The sequence below is a fragment of the Pseudophryne corroboree genome, chromosome 6 (assembly GCF_028390025.1).
Source record: "Pseudophryne corroboree isolate aPseCor3 chromosome 6, aPseCor3.hap2, whole genome shotgun sequence".
NCBI classification, from domain to species: domain Eukaryota; kingdom Metazoa; phylum Chordata; class Amphibia; order Anura; family Myobatrachidae; genus Pseudophryne; species Pseudophryne corroboree.
In genome coordinates, this window is record NC_086449.1 from 472,894,533 (window position 1) to 472,916,981 (window position 22,449).

The 22,449-nt window shown below is 42.1% G+C and overlaps 1 protein-coding gene across 1 annotated transcript in view; it reads left to right on the plus strand.

Annotated features, from left to right (window-relative positions):
- Positions 1-22,449, plus strand: part of CTTNBP2 (cortactin binding protein 2) — a 164,779-nt gene that overhangs the window by 90,006 nt on the left and 52,324 nt on the right. Inside the window, exons 7-9 of the mRNA XM_063927221.1 lie at positions 340-487; positions 4,110-4,343; positions 6,653-6,770. Of these exons, the coding sequence (XP_063783291.1) occupies positions 340-487; positions 4,110-4,343; positions 6,653-6,770 (500 nt within the window). The remainder of the gene's footprint in view (positions 1-339; positions 488-4,109; positions 4,344-6,652; positions 6,771-22,449) is intronic.

The following is a 22,449-nucleotide window of genomic DNA, read 5'->3' on the forward strand; positions in this document are numbered from 1 at the left end:
TGATAGACATGTTGTTGACAGTGTACCTCACATATTAACAAAGACAAATGGTAATAGAAATCCTACGTAAAAATACAATCAATGTCATTTTTAAGGCATGATTAAAAAAAAAAAACATAAGGTACAGTATTAGGAAAATTTTGGCTCACCTTGTATAGCTAAGATTACATTCTAGAATTGCTTTAAAGATATTTAATGCATATCAGGCAGATGAGCCTAGTATCAGAATAGCGTTTAGAAGTGTGATAGGGGATGGCAAACAATTAATGCCCCTTCATAATGGCTGTCTCGTAAAAATGTCTGTTTATTAATTGTAATCTGTTTCCCTCTTTTCCATAGATGCGTCGAAGCATTGCTGGCACACCATGCTGACATCAATTTTGCTGCTGGAGGACAAACCCCGTTATATCTGGCTTGTAAAAATGGAAATTATGAAACTGTTAAACTTTTGCTGGACTCTGGAGCTGATCGAAGTATTGCAACAAATGTGAATTTTCTATTATTATTATTATTATTATTATTATTATTATTATTATTATTATTACATGGGACGTTAAACATTGTACATAGGGTGATATTCAATTACAGATGTGTCCTCTTACATCCTTGCTGCAGTCACGCTAAACAGCCCTTGATGTCACGCCATGCCGTGGCGGAACTCTATATCGGCTCTATCTGCATCCGAAATGCCACGTTATTGTTTTCCTTGAAAACACTGTAGCATAGCATTTTGTATGCAAATGCAGTCGCACTCATACACAGAATATAGGCGTGCTGCATATCATTTTAATTACATTACTTTGCGTCTAGTATACATTTTCGTGGAACAAAACAAAAATGCTTTTTTCGCATGGCACTTCCGCGTTATGTGTAACGCGGCATGTAGTGCACGGAGCAAATATGTAAGAGGAGCATCTGTAATTGTGGTAATATACCGTGGCTAATTGGACCCAGCCAATCTCCCCCTCCCCCCCCCCCTCTCCCAAGGATATTCAATTGTCCCCAAAGTGTGACTGCCGGATGCACTTATCGGGGGTTTCTTTTTTGCCAGAGGCGGGCGGGGAAAAAAAATCTGCGATAAACAGCCCTGTTGTTTTGCAAAAACACATAGGTCCTGGTACTTGTCCCGGATCATTTGTGTTTTTGCAAGAAAATGGGAATATTTTTGCGCAAAACAAAACAGGGTTTAATTGAATAGTCAAATATGAATCATCAGGTAAAAATTGTGATAATACCCTGTTTGTTTTTTGCACAAAAATGTGTTGGGGACAATTGAATTTTCCCCATAATGTGGATGAGATGAGAGATTTTCACCTGTAATTGTTAATTTGTTGCTATTTTTACAAATCAGTATGGCAGATTTTTATTGACTAATTCGGAACTTTTTGTTTTGAAGAGACACAATGAATGGTTAATAGTTGATGACAGAATTAAAAATGTATTAATGACATCAATATTTATTTTTAAAGTATAATATAAGATCTTAAATGATAGCTTTTACTTTTAAGTGTGATATGTCTTTACGTTTATTGCTGTCTTTATTAGAACGTCGGTGACATCTCAATAAGCATAAAGTAATCGAATATCCCTAAAACATATAAATCACTTTACTCAACCTGTATATATATATATATTTGTTTGATATACAAATTGCAATGTAATGCACATTATAAATGCATAGAATTTATTTGTGAATCAACAACATTAGTTTGCCCTAATCACATAATTTCAGCACTGTTATGAGAACCTAAGATCTGTAATAGGTCAGTCTAATCCCTGTCTAACAGGTTATAAAACAGAACGCTCATATCGCAAAATCCTGCATTGTATATAAATAATTAAAGGCTTCCCAATTGCAAAATATCATGGAATGCAAATGTGGTCAAAGGCAGGCTGGGCTAGCGAAAGTGGAATTGGGTAAGAGACTGGTTTGCTTTGCATGGGTTGGATTTAAGGAAGAATATTCCCCATATTTAGGAAACAGTCATGAGAGAACTTTTGGAAGTTGGAGTTGAATGTGAATATTAGTGTGGAGTAAAGGCATTGGTCATTGGCAGAGATGGAGTATCAAGTGAGAAGAAGTCTCAGGTGTTGAGGCGGGGGAGGGTTGGATGAGCAAGGGTTAGGAAATTCAGTTTTCTTCTGTAGTGAACAAGAAGCCAATGTATGGATTGACAGAATGGAGAAGTGGCGTAAAGAGAATAGTATTGTCGCAGTATTGTGCCAACTTTATACTTATATGCATAACATAAGTAACATCCACATTCATGTTTTATCATCTATATATTTGTCATGGATATAACCCTAAAGTGTTCTCATATTCTGAAACTCAGTAGCTTTTTTATTCACAAAGCAAACTTTAGCAATTGTAATTTTTATGTTGATATGAGGAATTTTAATATTATAACTGGAATGATTGCTGGATGGAACATTTGACTGAATTTGTATTATATTTAATTTTTCATCTCATGCCATTGCAGAAATCATGTGATCAGGGACAATTTAATATTGTCATTGTAATGATGAGCTTTGTACATCATTACTGTGCATTATATTCTGTTTTGGTCATGACAGTGCTAGTCTCTCTGTGCTTTTATATGGATACATGTATATGAAGTTGGCCTTCTATTATCTGGAAATTCTGGAATCGGAGTAAATCCTAAAATATTTGTGTTGCGTTTGCAGCAGTTCCCTACTCAGGAAAAGTATGTTACTGCGTTTACTGCTTCTGTCCTGTACTATCCAATCCAAAATACATTATTAATTTCTGGCCAAGCCTTGCTCTCTAAGCGCCTGGCTTTAGCCTTATTTCTGGTTTATTCTGTTTGAGATATTAATACTTTCATGTCACGAAGAACAATTTTAGAGCATGGAAGCTGCTTACATTATGTGTCAGTGTTTTAACACAATTTCCAGGTACACTTTCCTGCTGACTAGATCCAGTCAACATGTGTTAAACATCAGTAAGTATTTACAAGTCTAGTCTCTGGGGCGGCCTTCAGAGCTTCTCTGGATAATGTTTGTGGATCCCAGATTGACATTGCTCCTCCATATGATTTTCACCTGCTGTCTGCAAAGTCTCACAGCCACTACTGCTTTTATGCATTTTATATCAAAATTAACTTTGTAAGATCAATACAAGAAAAATGGGCATAGCGAGATAAATTGAACAGTCAGTAATGTACATAAATCCTCTAGAGGGCATGTAAGGCAGTAATCAGCAGAAAAAGCATAACACGTGAACCTGCTTTATTCTGCGTTTCCTTTCTAATACCTTACTTCTGAGTACAAATAACAAACAGGCATTTGTAATCTCAGTCATGGCAACATAAGCAGCAGTATCACAAATGGCTTACACACACACACCACACTCTGCATTAGACAATACGTTCTCACTATCGATAGTGCACTGGTGGGTTGGAGCTCATAAGTTATTTTCTGCATGCTTTTAATTGGGGATGCTGTACTTTAAGGATTTCCACATTAATGTTATACATTGGTAAGTGATGAACAACAACTATCTCAAAGTCCCCACAGCAAGATCCCTTGTCATTTCCGAAAAGCTGGGACTTGTAGTTCCACTAGACTGGCTTTGTGTTGAAATCACACGTTTAGTTAGCTAATGACTCCTAGGATTCAGTTCAATTACCTGCGAGTAAGTGTGGCTATTTGCTGCACTTACGGTAACTCTTGACTTGGAGATTTTTGTTCACAACGCCTCATAGGACTACATACAAAAATCCATGCATCCGGTGTGAGATAGGGCCACAAAGGGGGCATGTTGCGGAGTGGTTCCCAAACTTGGCTGCAGCCTGAAATGGTGGTATGATATTTCACTATGGCCAATATCTTGTTTTGCTAATTTCTTATTATATCACAAATGGCTTTTGTCTTGCATAGATTGTTCCTGACAAGATTTACACAAATCGAAAAGCGTTTCAGCTGCATGTGTAAATTTTGTTATATAGAATAAAGATAGAATTACATTTTGTTTGCATCCTTATCTTTGCGGGGTGGAGCAAATGATTATCCTTGGTGTAAAGTGTTAATGTTTGTTTTGATTTCAGATAGCCTTATTAATACAGACTTGTTACTCTGTGCCTTTCCAGAATGGTTGGACACCACTTCATGCTGCTGCATGTTCTGGAAGCACAAACTGCATTAAGCTCCTCATGTATAGTGGAAGTCGCTGTGATTCTAATGAGGAATTTGAAGTGAGACTTTATGATATGAAGAACATGGACAACCGTAAACTGAAACCTGTCGTTTCTGCAACACTTATCAATAGTGCAGATAGCGAGGGATGGACAGCTGCTCATTTTGCTGCATCACGAGGATTTAAGGTATCAGTTCTAATTAGTTTTCCTGGAAGATTACCTGTTTGCATGTAATATCAACAAAGGCCCGCTGAACAGGTTGCCTTAACTGAAAATAGTTACAGTACTAATTAAAATAACAAATCTGCAGAATATTAGAGGTCTATCCGGAAATAAGAAGCACGGAGTCGCTTTGCAAACTGGTTTCTTGGCCTAACCAGAAAATACCTAGATATGGCAAAGTGTTCCCAGTCTGAGGTTTTTTTTTTTATATGCTAGCTTTTGGGGCATCTTTTAATTAGAGATGAGCGGGTTCGGTTTTACTCGTTTCTCAAAAAGGCATCTTATTGGCTCACGGATGTCACGTGTTTTGGATAGCCAATAAGATGCCGTTTTGAGAACCGAGTAAAACCGAATCCGCTCATCTCTACTTTTAATATAAAGTTTAGTTGCACCTGAATGTCAAATGTTCTGTACTCCTAGTATATATTTTCCATTGCTGTAGTAGTTTATAAATTGAGATATGCATGGGTTATTGTATGCATTTATTATTTTGTCTAACATATACTGTATATTGCTAAAACATGGGCATGATTTACTTCGTGCTGGAGCATTAAGATTTTTAATTTATTTATGACTGTCACAGTACAGTACATGTATGAATAATATATCATTCCTGCTGGAGAAGCGATTCCGTCTCCAGAAAACAGCCCAAAGCAGTATCAGAATGCAGCTCATCAGTGGATTCTGTTGATAAGCTTATGTGCAGACATCAGAATAATTTCCCATCTTCTTTACTAATCTGCTTTTATATATTCTTTTTCTCATGTTTGTTTTAATATGAAGCTGTTGTAATTATTACTAAATAATTACTGGTAGTTTTTTGGATCACATGTAATAAACCACGTAGCTTGTCTACAAAACAATGCCGTAATGTTAATTTCTTGACAGTACATTGGACTTAAACATCCACTCAGTACTAGATATAAAGGGTTGCCCTATAGGCCACATTTCCTGTGTGGTCTCATCTCCCCAACTTCATCTCATACATAGCTCCAATGACCAGCACATTACATCAGTGTAAACAAAAGAAATGTTGTGTACACTATAATTCTGATATTATTTTACAGTGGCAGGCAAGTATTCACAAACATACTTACTCCTTGCACTTCAAAAATAGGAAAATTAGAATCAAAATGACTAAATGTTGCATTATTTTAAGAAAATGGAAACAAGAAAAAAAATGGCAGCCACTGTAAGTAGCCTGCTGCCCCAGGCAGTGTGTCTGCTTCCACTCAGAAAGACAATAAGGCAGCTGATCTCTCCTTTTTGGGCATATTTATCACAACCACATCTCTGATCGTATGTGATGTGGTAAATTCACCCAAATCTGCAATGCGATATTTGAATACATCGGTGGGATGATAAAAAACCTCATGCAGGGACAAAGCTTGTGAGAAAACTCTGTCCCTGCAAATCCTCAAGCAGAATTTCTCAGTATTTATTTATTTTTGTTTTTTTGTTTAAAATACCCTGAGCATGTGACCATGCATGCGCTACTGCTGGCTAAACCCTGCAAACCCCTCTGCTTGTACTTACCTACAGCCAGGACCAGTGGTCGGCGATCCTGCACTCTACTGTGACCCCTGGTGCTGTAAAGTAAGATGCCAGGTTCACAGCATCACTTTACTGCATCGGGGGCCACAACAGGGGCAGAGCAATCAGATGACTGGCTGCTGACATGGATCACTGGTCCCTGGATGCAGGTAAGTATTACTTATTATTATTATTATTATTATTATTATTATTATTTTTTACACAGTGCTCAGCCAGCGTGTCTATCAGAAACACATTGCTGATCACAGGGGACAGATCTGAGCTCAGTCTTCACTGCCAGTAGGCAGAGAAGACTCTGCAGGAGTGTTATTATCAAAGGGTTCCCTCCGGTATTTTTTTACAATTTAATTTTAGTAAATTGTAGCAGATCGCATTTCCCATTACAAGTATGGGCAATGTGACTTGGTTACAAAAAACAATTCTTCTACAAGTGACCATAAGTACATTCAGGTGATACTAAAATAATGTAAAATGGGTGTAAAAATACCCTTTTTTACATTATTTTATTAAAAATAATTTTGATAAATATGCCCATTAGTCATTACTGCATGCCAGGATGGCTATAAACTGCCCGTGTTTCTAAAATACAGTAGTGGTAGTAGTAGTAGTAGTGGTGGTAGTGATAGTAGTAGTGTAGATCAGAGAAGACTTTTTATTTATTGTTCTTAAACAGGCGTTGGTGTGTAATCTTTCTGTTCCATCTAATCTGTCTTTTCCAGGATTGCTTAGAAATCCTGTGCAACCACTCTGGGTTGGAGCCAGAAATGAAAGATAAATGCAGCAGGACAGTGCATGATGTAGCAACAGATGACTGCAAACAGCTCCTGGAGAATCTTAGTGAGTGAACTTTGCTCCTTACTTGTCCTCTCAGTCTGGCGGCTCAACATTTAAGCTGAAAAGATCTCACATAGTTTTACCACATAATCCTATTACAGAGAAAGATTATCATGTTACATTGATTTATCGTCACAAGAAGAGAAAAGTTACAAAATAATAAAACACATTTTGTATTGTGCTAAGAGAAAGCTTGGCTATTAAGTATATTGCAACAAGTTGTTTTTAATGTGTTGTAGCATTTATATTTTGATTGCATTTTCTTATATGTGCAATATTAGTATATGATATTTAGTGTGACTAAAATAATAGTCCAATGACAGCCTTCTTGAGCCTGTAGCTAAAAATATTTAAGGCCACTTTAAAGTTCCCAGTGATTTGTAATATGATGGAATAAAATATTAATAGGTAACAATGTTTATTATTAAATTGTATTTGTGGGTATTATGCAGATTTGTTTCCCTACATATAATTTACACGTGACCTGTGCCATTTATATGCTTTATGGAAGTGATGTAGAATATCAATAGATGTTTTTGTTTGGCCCCTTCCTCTATTTTTGCTACCGTGTTTCCCCGATAATAAGACACTGTCTTATTTTTTTTTTTCGGTCCAAAAAACACCATAGGGCTTATTTTCGGGATAGGGCTTATTTTCAAAACAGACAGGATAATAAATAAAATGATGACCGTTATGCTCCCCCAGTCCTGCTTTTATCCCCATCATGCCCCTCAGTCCTGCTTTTAGCCCCATCATGCCCCTCAGTCCTGCCTTTATCCCCATCACGCCCCTCAGTCCTGCTTTTATCCCCATCTTGCCCCTCAGTCCTGCTTTTATCCCCATCATGCCCCTCAGTCCTGCTTTTATCCCCATCATGCCCCTCAGTCCTGCTTTTATCCCCATCATGCCCCTCAGTCCTGCCTTTATCCCCATCACGCCGCTCAGTCCTGCTTTTATCCCCATCTTGCCCCTCAGTCCTGCTTTTATCCCCATCATGCCCCTCAGTCCTGCTTTTATCCCCATCATGCCCCTCAGTCCTGCTTTTATCCCCATCATGCCCCTCAGTCCTGCCTTTATCCCCATCACGCCCCTCAGTCCTGCTTTTATCCCCATCACGCCCCTCAGTCCTGCTTTTATCCCCATCATGCCCCTCAGTCCTGCTTTTATCCCCATCATGCCCCTCAGTCCTGATTTTATCCCCATCATGCCCCTCAGTCCTGCTTTACAATACTTTACTTGCCGGGTTTTTTTGTCTTCACTTTCCTCTTTTTCTGTACTCTCCTCTGCGGCGCTGCTGTAAATGGCGCTGGCACGCACGCCAGCGTCATTCACAGAAAACGAGGGGAGGGTCCATGGCCACTGTGAGAGTGAGACACTGCAGCTGTGATTGGATGCCACTGTCTTACTCCTGCAGCATATACAGGACTCTGCGAACTTTATGGCGGAAGCCGTAAAGGAAATAGGCGTGCTTAATGCACGCACCACCGCTATGGCAGTGTCGGCATGCAAGGGCTTGTGGCTACGCCAGTGGACTGCTGAGGCAGATTCCAGGAAAGGCGTGGAAGGCCTACCATTCACAAGGCCTTGTTCGGAGATGAATTAGACAAATGGATCTTCACAGCTACTGCGGGTAAGTCTACGTATCTTCCTTCCGCAACCACCCCCAACCAAGAATACTTCTAAGTTACAGTCCTTTCGAACGGCCAAGTTCAAGGGCAAATCAAGAGGTGCTTCTACGTCCTCCAGCGGCGCAAGAGGTAAACCACGTAAACCAGCAACAGCAGGTGCTCGGGAACAGAGCTCAGGCTCTGCTTCCTCAAAAACTTCAGCATGACGGTGGACCGCAATGCCTGGAAGTTTGTCAGGTGGGAGCACGCCTACAATTATTCAGTCAAATCTGGTCAAATTCGTGCCAGGATCCCTGGGTCATAAATCTTGTTTCACAGGGCTACAGACTGGAGTTCCAACAGGGCGGAACGAAAAGCAGGCAGCAATGTCAGAGGTATCAAGAATTCTCCTCTGGGCAGAGAAAAACGCTGTGGCATTGTCAGCGGTCTTCCTTCCGGGAGTAGACAACTGGAAAGCAGACTACCTCAGCAGACACAACCTGCACCCGGGGGAGTGGGGCCTTCACCCGGAAGTGTTCAGGTGCTTGACAAGTCGATGAGGTTATCCACAGATCGACATGATGGCCTCTCATCTCAACAAGAAGCTCAGGCAGTATTGTTCTAGGTCGAGAGACCCAAAGGCGGATGGCCGTAGATGCCCTGACCACTCCATGGGTCTATCAGATGGTGTACGTGTTTCCTCCACTTCCTCTGAGAATTCTAAAGAGAATAAAAAGGGAAAAAGTTCAAGCAATCCTAATTGCTCCGGACTGGCCAAGAAGGGCCTGGTACGCGGACCTTCTGGAGATGCTCCGCGAAGTTCCGTGGCCTCTACCTCTTCGCGAGGATCTTCTCCAACAGGGCCCATTCGTCTATCAGGACTTACCGCGGATACGTTTGACGGCATGGAAGTTGAACGGCTGATTCTAGCCAGGAGAGGGATTCCTACAAGCTTATTCTGACTATGATCCAAGCCAGGAAGGCGGTAACGTCTAAGCATTACCATCGTATTTGGAAGAAATACGTCTCTTGTTGTGAGAGCAGAACATTTTCTGCGGTGGAATTCCATCTAGGGGATAAATTTACTAAGATGGGAGTTCTATTTAAGACGGGAAATTGCCCATAGCAACCAATCAGATTCCAGGTATTCTAGAAGGGTCTAGATAAATGAGAAGTAGAATCTGATTGGTTGCTATGGGCAACATCCCATCTTAAATAGAACTCCCATCTTAGTAAATTTACCCCTAGGACGGTTCCTGCTTTTTCTACAAGCAGTAGTGGATGTGGGCCTCCTTCTGGGCTCCATAAAAGTCCAGATTTCGGCCTTATCCATTTTCTTTCAGAAACAATTTGCTTCTCTCCCTGAGGTCCAGACGTTCTAGAAAGGTGTTCTGCGCATCCAACCTCCCTTTCTGAATCCCATGGCACCTTGGGATCTCGATGTGGTACTGCATTTCCTCCAATCGGACTGATTTGAGCCGTTACAGGAGGTGGACGTAAAATATCTTACTTCAAAGACCGTCACACTGTTGGCCTTGGCTTCAGAAAGACGTGTGTCGGAGCTGGGGGCTTTGTCTCACAAAAGTCCCTATTTCATTTTCCATGAGGACAGAGCTGAACTCTGAACTCGTCAGCAATTTCTTCCTAAAGTGGTGTCTGCGTTTCACATCAACAAACCTACTGTGGTCCCGGTTGTCACCGACACCTCTGCTACTTCAAAGTCTTTGGATGTTGTGAGGGCTTTGAAGGTTTATGTGAAAAGAACAGCTCGTCACAGATAGACAGACTTGCTGTTTGTTCTTTGTGATCCCAATAAAATTGGGTGTCCTGCTTCAACTATTGCACACTGGATCAGACTTACTATCCAGCATGCTTATTCCATGGCAAGTTTGCCATGTCCAAAATCTGTACAGGCCTACTCTGCTAGGTCGGTGGGTTCTTCCTGGTCAGCTGCCTGGGGTGTCTCGGCTTTACAGCTCTGCCGAGCAGCTACTTGGTCAGGTTCGAACACATTTGCTAAGTTCTGCGAGTTTGACATTTTGGCCTCTGAGGACCTTCAGTTTGGTCAATCAGTTCTGCAGGAACCTCAGAACTCTCCCACCCGGTTTGGGAGCTTTGGTACATCCCCATGATACTAAATGGACCCCTCTAGGACGTAAGAGAAAATAGGATTTTAATTACCTACCGGTAAATCCTTTTCTCGTAGTCCGTAGAGGATACTGGGCACCCGCCCAATGCTTCGTTCGTCCTGCACTGTTACTTGGTTAAGTAATGTTAGTTCAGCCGTTGCTGTTCCTGTTTCAAGTTTGGTTAGCTTGGCTTTCCTCTTGTTATGTGTGCTGGTTCAGAATCTCACCACTAAACTTATCTATCCTTCTCTCAAAGTATGTCCCTCTCCTCGGGCACAGTTTTCTAGCTTGAGTCTGGTAGGAGGGGCATAGAGGGAGGAGCCAGCCCACACTATCAACTTCTTAAAGTGCCCATGGCTCCTAGTGGACCCATCTATTCCGAGTTGATTGCTCGCTATGGCTTTTCGCAGCGCAGCGATCGTGGCAGAATGGGGCTTATCTGCGCTTGCGTATGCAGGCGCGTCGTACGAGTACACAGCGGTTCATTACCCAGCGATGGTTTCTACGACGATTCCATTCACACAGGCGTTCGCAAGGAGATTTGCAGGAAGAGGGCATTTCTGGGTGTCAACTGACCGTTTTCCAGGAGTGGTTGGAGAAACGCAGGCGTGTCTAGGCGTTTGCATGGCGAGTGTCTGACGTCAATTCCGGACACGAACACGCTGAAGTGATCGCAGCGGCTGAGTAAGTCCAGACCTACTCAGAAGCTGCATAAAATGTTTTTGCAGAGCTCGGCTGCAAATCCGTTCGCACATTTGCAAAGCGAAAAATACACTCCCCCGTGGGTGTCGACTATGCGTTTGGTTGGCTGCTAAAAGTAGCTAGCGAGCGATCAACTCGGAATGAGGGCCTATACCCCATGGTACTAAATGGACCCCAGTATCCTCTATGGACTACGAGAAAAGGATTTACCGGTAGGTAATTAAAATCCTATTTTCATTGCTGAGGGCTTTCTTACTTGTGCCAAGCCCAGTTCCTTCACTTGTGCCTCCACTTCACTCTTTTTTTTTTTTTCCCCCAGAAGACATTAACTTGTCAGACAACACCATGGGGTATATTTACTAATGCTCAATTTTGGGGTTTTGGTGGTTTAGCATTTAATTTGCATTTGGTTTTCAGCAAGGTGGAGATTTACTAAAGGCAAAATTTTATGTAAAATCTAATATAAAACCAAATCCCATTCAAATTCGAATATCTGCAAAACATCTGTACTTATACGTAGATGAATATAGGATCCCCTGATTTACTATCATTCGATATGAAAATGAAACATAAACAGAACACAAAATCGACTAATAGCAGACAGGCGATTTTTAGTTACTAGACAACATTCTATTGCTTCATTTTCATTATGATGTGAACAACAAAAACCAGGTTGCGCTTGACAATCAAAAAAATATGAATATTTATTGTAATAAAAGTATTTACAACAATTCTCCCAGGAGTATGATAAAAACAATTCAATATGACATAATAATCTGCTCAAATAGAATACCCATGAGCTTTGATAATTAATTAATTAATTAAAAGGTACTTTCTATGCAAAGAATGCCTAATGCTGTTTGATGCGAACTACAAATGGTTAAAAAAGAATTCGTAACATTGATGGTGAACTAAAAAACAAATACCTGCCTTTTGGAAAAAGACGCCCTGCTGGCGTTGAAACGCGTTAAGGATACAGGTTATTCTCCCTCATTCCTGTATACCCCTGAGACTATTCTATCACAAAGGATTAGCTGCAGCACGAGCACGGCCACGGCGGCTGTTCATTATTCAGCTCACAGCCAGACACCGGCTATTGGAGTCATTTCATCACGGCAGCTGTGCTTCTCAGCAAAGCCCACCTGGAGCTCTGTGTGATAATTCAGTTACCACACCATCACTACCAGTGTGTTTGACTGCAGTCTACAAACACTGCAGACACCCTGTGACTCCATCATCATCTCACCTTTGCATAGGTGAACAACAGAGAGGCTCCTTCTGAGCTGACCGTGGGAGTCCCGTCGTGCCGCTATTGGTGAGAGCCCGCTGGCATCGGGCCGCACAGGTAACAGCTTAGCCGCCAGAGAAGTACCAGCATCAGCCGCCAGGGTGCAGGGCTGCATTCCATCTTGGCCCGACGGCTCAGTGCGGACCCTGCTCTCCCGTCCCCATGCAGGGGCATAGCGGCTGACCGAGACGACATCACTCCGGGCTCTCTCTGCTGCCATCATCACAGTGGGTAATTGTGTATCTGCACAGTTTATTTCTATATCACTCGGACATTGTTTATTCATTTAAGATTCCACATCATTTAAAGATCATTGAAACTGTCACGTGCTGCTATAGATGTAAGACATTTCTTGGGACTTTGTTTTCACGGATTAAGTGAGTTTCATTTTTCTGTATACAGATCTGCAGTTTATTTTTTAGTTCACCATCAATGTTACAAATTCTTTTTTAACCATTTGTAGTTCGCATCAAACAGCATTAGGCATTCTTTGCATAGAAAGTACCTTTTTAATTAATTAATTATCAAAGCTCAGGGGTATTCTATTTGAGCAGATTATTATGTCATATTGATTTGTTTTTATCATACTCCCGGGAGAATTGTTGTAAATACTTTTATTACAATAAATATTCATATTTTTTGGTTTTGTCAAGCGCAACCTGTTTTTGTTGTTCACATTGTAAATCCTAGGGATTGGCTTTTCCCTTTTCCAGCTGCTGCTGACAATCGTTTACACCACCATTCACCGAGCACTCAGCCTATTTGTTCTGATTTTCATTATGATGCCTATAAAAGTAGAGATGATGGACACTATGCCGATGTTTTTGCAATTGAGCGAATATTGGTAAATTGCGTATGCATATGCTTTGCCCTGCACATGTACCAAAGCCTAATAGTGATGCCGCTCGCAGTGCTTATCTTCACACAGAGTGATTGACAGGATCTGTTTGTGGCCATTGATGGGGGAGTGGTGGTAAAAACGCAGGTGTAGCTGGGGGCGCTGGAAATCAATTTAAAAATTGGTCATTTAGTAAATGAACGCTACGGACAGTGAAAAAGACTGTCGATTTGATTAGATTTCATTAAAATCAAATACATAATCCAACATTAGTAAATGCTGTATACACCGAATAGTTTTTTTTCTCTCCCAACATAGCAAATGCAACGTTTCCAAAATATGTTGTAGTATATAAATTAACCATATAAATTTAGTACTGTAACATATGTACTCTTGAATGTGTTTTAAACTCTGCAATACACATCTATGTGAACAAACATATCATGATACAAATCAAATACAGAGCAATCTGAGAGAAGTTGATCAAGTAAATAATAATATTGATACACTATATTAAATACGTTTGTTGGATACCAGAGTCTGTGCCTGTAAATGGTCATAAATGCTGATAGGCTTAACTAAAGTTGCAAACAATACTGGCAGTCTTAATCAGCAGCGTCACCTAGCTTGTCTACATAGGTTTTCGTGTACCTTCAGTTGTGGCCAGTGTTGTCCCACTCTTACCCGGTCTTCTTCTTCTTACAATATTAGTACAGTGTATCAATATTATTATTTACTTTATCAATGTATTTTTTTCCAACTCTCAATAAAGACATAATTATTTATTCTGCTCTAGAAAAGGCTACTACTTTTTTATTTTAGTGAGCTTCACCATCTACATTTTAACACTTACAATTTATTGGAATAATATAATAGTCCAGCAAGACATGTCACTTTTAAAATTAGAAAGCCTATAACATTACATTAGATTTCTAAGTGGGCACATCATTTGAAAGAGGGGACATATACTGGCCTACACTTACAGCCACATGCTGTCCCCACATATGCCCATATAAGGTAATATAGGCCAGTAGATAGGCGATAGGTCACATTCAGTCCTTCTCCAGAATCTATGAAAATTGTAACTATTAGATACTAGGGGACTGCATCATTACAAATAGATGACTCCCTTCCTTCCCTTCCCCTTTGCCTTACAGACTGTGGGTTCCCCAGAGTTAGTGGAATCCAGGATGGGAGATCATTCCCCATCTTTGACTCCATAATTTTTCTGCAGTGTAATGGTAATTGTCTGGTGATTACACTCATCACCAGGTAGATGCTTCTCTTGGCAGACATTGCAATGGTAGGTAGCAGGGATGTGCGTTCACACAGCAGATCAACTTAACCATAGGATGGTATCAGATCTAGCCATGCTCATCTTTGCTGCAATCTGGTATGCTGCATCGTGGCTTTCTACATTTTGCAGCCGGTGATCGCGCCATTAATTCTTATGGATGTGCACGTTATAGTTGCAGGCCCCCATAGTCAAGCCAGCTATGCTGCGATCCGTTCGCATCGAGCAAAAGGTAAGCGTGGCTACATCTGTTTTATCCATGTACTGTGCAGTACAAACAGGAACAAGTCAACACAGAGTTAACAGCAGTTACAGGATATCTGGATTAACCAGGTACAGACAGAAGTATTTGGGTTGCTAGGTGTTGTGGTGCACCAGTTGTATGCACACTCTATACTGCAGTGCAATGGTAGCAGTGGAATAGTTAAAACATACTGCAGTGGGGAGAGTCACATCTCTGGGAGCTGGCCCGTTTGGTCCTAGTGCCCAGCAGCATTGCAGTAACAGATGCAGCACAGAGCTCCCCTCTATAACAGCTTCTGTGGGTGCACATATATTGAAATAGGAGACATATCTCTTTCAAACAAGTGTCCCCATCTCTCTGCCAGGACAGGGTGAGGGAGATACTAGACTTACAGTTCCCTACCTCCATTACATTTCTTCACTGCAAGTGATGTAATCTTGCATTGGCACAACACAATTTATTAGTAGGAATATTTCTTTTTCCACTGGGACAATGAGTCCCACTCCTTGTCTGCAGCAAATGGATTAAAGTACCTATTGTGGGTAATTTAGTGGTGGGCAGATCTGTTTTCCGAATGTACAGTATGTGAGACATGAAGCATGTGAAAAAAGGCATACTTTCTTCCTTATGTTGAGTCGGAGGCATCACAAGGTTGATGTCTCCTGTAAAAATCAGATAGGAATCCTTTTTCAACCTTTCTGCAATAGTCTAAATTGAAATATCAATGAAGTAATGTGACTAGATGATGTAATAGTGTAGCCGCAATGCAAATTAATGATGTACTCCCATCAGCATGAGGGGGCAGTAGACATTCAGTCAACCAGTTAGTTATCACTGCACCAGCATGAACAAGATATAGAGATACACCATAGTGGTGTACAGCTTGTGTCTCCCATATCCAAAATGCTTGGGACCCCGAAGGATTTTGGATTTTTCTGCATTTTGGAATATTTGTACCATAATGAGATATCATGGCAATGGGACCCTAGTCTAAATACAGCTTGCATTTACAGTATGTGTCATATACACCTTATACACATAGCTTGAATGTAATGTTCTACCATATTTTTAATAATGTTGAGCATACTATATAACAAAGTTTGTTTGCATTGAACCATCTGAAAGCAAAGTTGTCAATATCTCAGTCTTGCTAAAAAAACAAAACCTGTATTCCGAAATTTTGGATATGGGAGACTCAACCTGTATTTGCTGATGTATCCACATCTAACTGTGGCTCAGTTATATGAACATAACCTTACTGTGCTCTACTCTACTTATGTTGTACACCATGTTCCACTTATACACGCAAGTCAAAGATATTCCAAAACTATACAAGGAAGTACTTCCAAAACTGTGGGGTCTAGTTAAGTAACAAAGCAAAAAGCAGCACAAACAAATTGCCGCTTTTTGCTTGGTATCCTACTCGTCACCGTATTTATAATTTTTAAGTGCCTGGACTTGCTGTAATGGCCTGACCCTGTGAGGAGATTTCAAACCTGTTTTCCCTTTGCGAAGCCAGCTGGGGAAGCAGAGGGAGCCAGCAGGGCAGAGCTAGCCAGTTAATTGGGGAAGTGGAGAGCATGGAGCCACCAGGCCATGGATAAAAGCAGGAAGAGAACGCCCCTTCCCTGCTTTTGTCCGTTTGTACATGTAAGAAAGCACAGTTGTGGTATTATGTTTCTCTAAAAAGCTGGGAGAGTCATCACTTCCCTTATCTATATAAATACCATTCCTGCACTACACAGCCCCCACTGTATCTAATAGGGGCTGCATGAATGTAGCATGGGAAATGAAAAGGTGGAGAACTCTGATTTCTCTTCCATTTTCATGTAACTAAATGCAGAGAAAACAAAAAGTATTTCTTTTTCCAGCTGAAATGCTGGAGAAAAGCTATATTTTTGTTAATTAAGTATACTCTTAACTGAGACCATTAATTATACAAGAAATGATACAATGCTAGCATGAAGCTTCCATCATCTTTGAAATATACTAAGCGATAATGATAAACTTAAAACTAGTGATGTGTACCGGAAATTTTTCGGGTTTTGTGTTTTGGTTTTGGATTCGGTTCCACGCCCGTGTTTTGGATTCGGACGCGTTTTGGCAAAACCTCCCTGAAAATTTTTTGTCGGATTCAGGTGTGTTTTGGATTCGGGTGTTTTTTTTTTTACAAAAAAACCTCAAAAACAGCTTAAATCATAGAATTTGGGGGTCATTTTGATCCCATAGTATTATTAACCTCAATAACCATAATTTCCACTCATTTCCAGTCTTTTCTGAACACCTCACACCTCACAATATTATTTTTAGTCCTAAAATTTGAACCGAGGTCGCTGGATGACTAAGCTAAGTGACCCAAGTGGCCGACACAAACACCTGGCCCCTCTAGGAGTGGCACTGCAGTGTCAGACAGGATGGCACTTCAAAAAAATAGTCCCCAAACAGCACATGATGCAAAGAAAAAAAGAGGCGCAATGAGGTAGCTGTGTGACTAAGCTAAGCGACCCAAGTGGCCGACACAAACACCTGGCCCATCTAGGAGTGGCACTGCAGTGTCAGACAGGATGGCACTTCAAAAAAATAGTCCCCAAACAGCACATGATGCAAAGAAAAATGAAAGAAAAAGAGGTGCAAGATGGAATTGTCCTTGGGCCCTCCCACCCACCCTTATGTTGTATAAACAGGACATGCACACTTTAACAAACCCATCATTTCAGCGACAGGGTCTGCCACACAACTGTGACTGAAATGACTGGTTGGTTTGGGCCCCACCAAAAAAGAAGCAATCAATCTCTCCTTGCACAAACTGGCTCTACAGAGGCAAGATGTCCACCTCATCATCATCCTCCGATTCCTCACCCCTTTCACTGTGTACATCCCCTCCTCACAGATTATTAATTCGTCCCCACTGGAATACACCATCTCAGGTCCCTGTGTACTTTCTGGAGGCAATTGCTGGTGAATGTCTCCACGGAGGAATTGATTATAATTCATTTTGATGAACATCATCTTCTCCACATTTTCTGGAAGTAACCTCGTACGCCGATTGCTGACAAGGTGAGCGGCTGCACTAAACACTCTTTCGGAGTACACACTGGATGGGGGGCAACTTAGGTAAAATAAAGCCAGTTTGTGCAAGGGCCTCCAAATTGCCTCTTTTTCCTGCCAGTATACGTACGGACTGCCGGACGTGCCTACTTGGATGCGGTCACTCATGTAATCCTCCACCATTCTTTCAATGGTGACAGAATCATATGCAGTGACAGTAGACGACATGTCAGTAATCGTTGGCAGGTCCTTCAGTCCGGACCAGATGTCAGCACTCGCTCCAGACTGCCCTGCATCACAGCCAGCGGGTGGTCTCGGAATTCTTAGCCTTTTCCTCGCAGCCCCAGTTGCTGGAGAATGTGAAGGAGGAGCTGTTGACGGGTCACGTTCCGCTTGACTTGACAATTTTCTCACCAGCAGGTCTTTGAACGTCTGCAGACTTGTGTCTGCCGGAAAGAGAGATACAACGTAGGTTTTAAATCTAGGATCGAGCACGGTGGCCAAAATGTAGTGCTCTGATTTCAACAGATTGACCACCCGTGAATCCTGGTTAAGCGAATTAAGGGCTCCATCCACAAGTCCCACATGCCTAGCGGAATCACTCTGTTTTAGCTCCTCCTTCAATCTCTCCAGCTTCTTCTGCAAAAGCCTGATGAAGGGAATGACCTGACTCAGGCTGGCAGTGTCTGAACTGACTTCACGTGTGGCAAGTTCAAAGGGTTGCAGAACCTTGCACAACGTTGAAATCATTCTCCACTGCGCTTGAGTCAGGTGCATTCCCCCTCCTTTGCCTATATCGTAGGTAGCTGTATAGGCTTGAATGGCCTTTTGCTGCTCCTCCATCCTCTGAAGCATATAGAGGGTTGAATTCCACCTCGTTACCACCTCTTGCTTCAGATGATGTCAGGGCAGGTTCAGGACTGTTTGCTGGTGCTCCAGTCTTCGGCACGCGGTGGCTGAATGCCGAAAGTGGCCCGCAATTCTTCGGGCCACCGACAGCATCTCTTGCACGCCCCTGTCATTTTTTAAATAATTCTGCACCACCAAATTCAATGTATGTGCAAAACATGGGACGTGCTGGAATTTGCCCAGATGTTATGCACGCACAATATTGGTGGCGTTGTCCGATTTCACAAATCCCCAGGAGAGTCCAATTGGGGTAAGCCATTCTGCGATGATGTTCCTCAGTTTCCGTAAGAGGTTGTCAGCTGTGTGCCTTTTATGTAAAGCGGTGATACAAAGCGTAGCCTGCCTAGGAACGAGTTGGCGTTTGCGAGATGCTGCTACTGGTGCTGCCGCTGCTGTTCTTGCTGTGGGAGGCATTACATCTACCCAGTGGGCTGTCACAGTCATATAGTCATGAGTCTGCCCTGGTCCACTTGTCCACATGTCCGTGGTTAAGTGGACATTGGGTACAACTGCATTTTTTAGGACACTGGTGACTCTTTTTCTGACGTCTGTGTACATTTTCGGTATCGCCTGCCTAGAGAAATGGAACCTAGATGGTATTTGGTACCGGGGACACAGTACCTCAATCAATTCTCTAGTTCCCTGTGAATTAACGGTGGATACCGGAAACACGTTTCTCACCACCCAGGCTGCCAAGGCCTGAGTTATCCGCTTTGCAGCAGGATGACTGCTGTGATATTTCATCTTCCTCGCAAAGGACTGTTGGACAGTCAATTGCTTACTGGAAGTAGTACAAGTGGTCTTCCGACTTCCCCTCTGGGATGACGATCGGCTCCCAGCAGCAACAACAGCAGCGCCAGCAGCAGTAGGTGTTACACTCAAGGATGCATCGGAGGAATCCCAGGCAGGAGAGGACTCGTCCGACTTGACATTGACATGGCCTGCAGGACTATTGGCTTTCCTGTCTAAGGAGGAAATTGACACTGAGGGAGTTGGTGGTGTGGTTTGCTGGAGCTTGGTTACAAGAGGAAGGGATTTAGTTGGCAGTGGACTGCTTCCGCTGTCACCCAAAGTTTTTGAACTTGTCAATGACTTCTGATGAATGCGCTCCAGGTGACGTATAAGGGAGGATGATCCTAGGTGGTTAACGTCCTTACCCCTACTTATTACAGCTTGACAAAGGCAACACACGGCTTGACACCAGTTGTCCGCATTTCTGTTGAAATAATTCCACACCGAAGAGGTGATTTTTTTTTGTATTTTGACCAGGCATGTCAATGGCCATATTCGTCCCACGGACAACAGGTGTCTCCCCGGGTGCCTGACTTAAACAAACCTCCTCACCATCAGAATCCTCCTTGTCAATTTCCTCCCCAGCGCCAGCAACACCCATATCCTCATCCTGGTGTACTTCAACAGTGACATCTTCAATTTGACTATCAGGAACTGGACTGCGGGTGCTCCTTCCAGCACTTGCAGGGGGCGTGCAAATGGCTCCACCTCTTCCCGTCCAGTGTTGGGAAGGTCAGGCATCGCAACCGACACAATTGGACTCTCCTTGGGGATTTGTGATTTAGAAGAACGCACAGTTCTTTGCTGTGCTTTTGCCATCTTAACTCTTTTAAGTTTTCTAGCAGGAGGATGAGTGCTTCCATCCTCATGTGAAGCTGAACCACTAGCCATGAACATAGGCCCGGCCCTCAGCCGTTCCTTGCCACTCCGTGTCGTAAATGGCACATTGGCAAGTTTACGCTTCTCCTCAGACGATTTTGATTTAGATTTTTGGGTAATTTTACTGAGCTTTATTTTTTTTTATTTTACATGCTCTCTACTATGACAGTGGGCATCGGCCTTTGCAGACGACGTTGATGGCATTTCATCGTCCCGGCCATGACTATTGGCAGCAGCTTCAGCACGTGGTGGAAGTGGATCTTGATCTTTCCCTATTTTACCCTCCACATTTTTGTTCTCCATTTTTTAATGTGTGGAATTATATGCCAGTAATATATCAATAGCAATGGCCTACTACTATATATACTGCGCACAACTGAAATGCACCACAGGTATGGATGGATAGTATACTTGACGACACAGAGGTAGGTAGAGCAGTGGCCTACTGTACCGTACTGCTATATATTATATATACTGGTGGTCAGCAAACTGCAAAACTGAAATGCACCACAGGTTTGGATGGATAGTATACTTGACGACACAGAGGTAGGTAGAGCAGTGGCCTACTGTACCGTACTGCTATATATTATATACTGGTGGTCAGCAAACTGTGCAAAACTGAAATGCACCACAAGTATGGATGGATAGTATACTTGACGACACAGAGGTAGGTAGAGCAGTGGCCTACTGTACCGTACTGCTATATATTATACATACTGGTGGTCAGCAAACTGTGCAAAACTGAAATGCACCACAGGAATGGATGGATAGTATACTTGACGACACAGAGGTAGGTAGAGCAGTGGCCTACTGTACCGTACTGCTATATATTATATATACTGGTGGTCAGCAAACTGTGCAAAACTGAAATGCACCACAGGTATGGATGGGTAGTATACTTGACGACACAGAGGTAGGTAGAGCAGTGGCCTACTGTACCGTACTGCTATATATTATATACTGGTGGTCAGCAAACTGTGCAAAACTGAAATGCACCACAGGTATGGATGGATAGTATACTTGACGACACAGAGGTAGGTAGAGCAGTGGCCTACTGTACCGTACTGCTATATATTATATACTGGTGGTCAGCAAACTGTGCAAAACTGAAATGCACCACAGGTATGGATGGGATAGTATACTTGACGACACAGATGTAGAGCAGTGGACTACTGTACCGTACTGCTATATATATAGTTATACTGGTGGTCAGCAAAATTCTGCACTGTCCTCCTACTATATGCTACAATGCAGCACAGATATGGAGCGTTTTTCAGGCAGAGAACGTATAATACTGGTGGTCACTGGTCAGCAAAACTCTGCACTGTCCTCCTACTATATAATACTGCTGGTCCCCAGTCCCCACAATAAAGCAATTAGCACACTGAGCACAGATATTTGCAGCACACTGAGCACAGATATGGAGCGTTTTTCAGGCAGAGAACGTAGATATTTGCACTTGCAGCACACTGAGCACAGCTATTTGCAGCACACTTAACATAGAAACTGAGAGGACGCTAGCCACATCCTCCCACGATCATCTCCAATGCACAAGTGAAAAATGGCGGTGACGCGCGGATTCTTATATAGAATACGAATCTCGCGAGAATCCGACCGCGGGATGATGACGTTCGGGCGCGCTCGGGTTAACTGAGCAAGGCGGGAGGATCCGAGTCTGCTCGGAACCATGTAAAAAAAGGTGAAGTTCGGGGGGGTTCGGATTCCGACGAACCGAACCCGCTCATCACTACTTAAAACAATAACATATTGTTGGCATGCATTATTAAAATATACAAATAATTTTTTTTAAAGGAAATCTGTTACTAAAATTGTGACTCAATAGTCATAATTGAAATTTTCTTCTTTATTTGTACCATTTCAAGTAGTCCTAATATAGTGGAATCAACCATTAAACATTCCCTTGTGTTGTAGCCTACTAGATGGTTTGAATA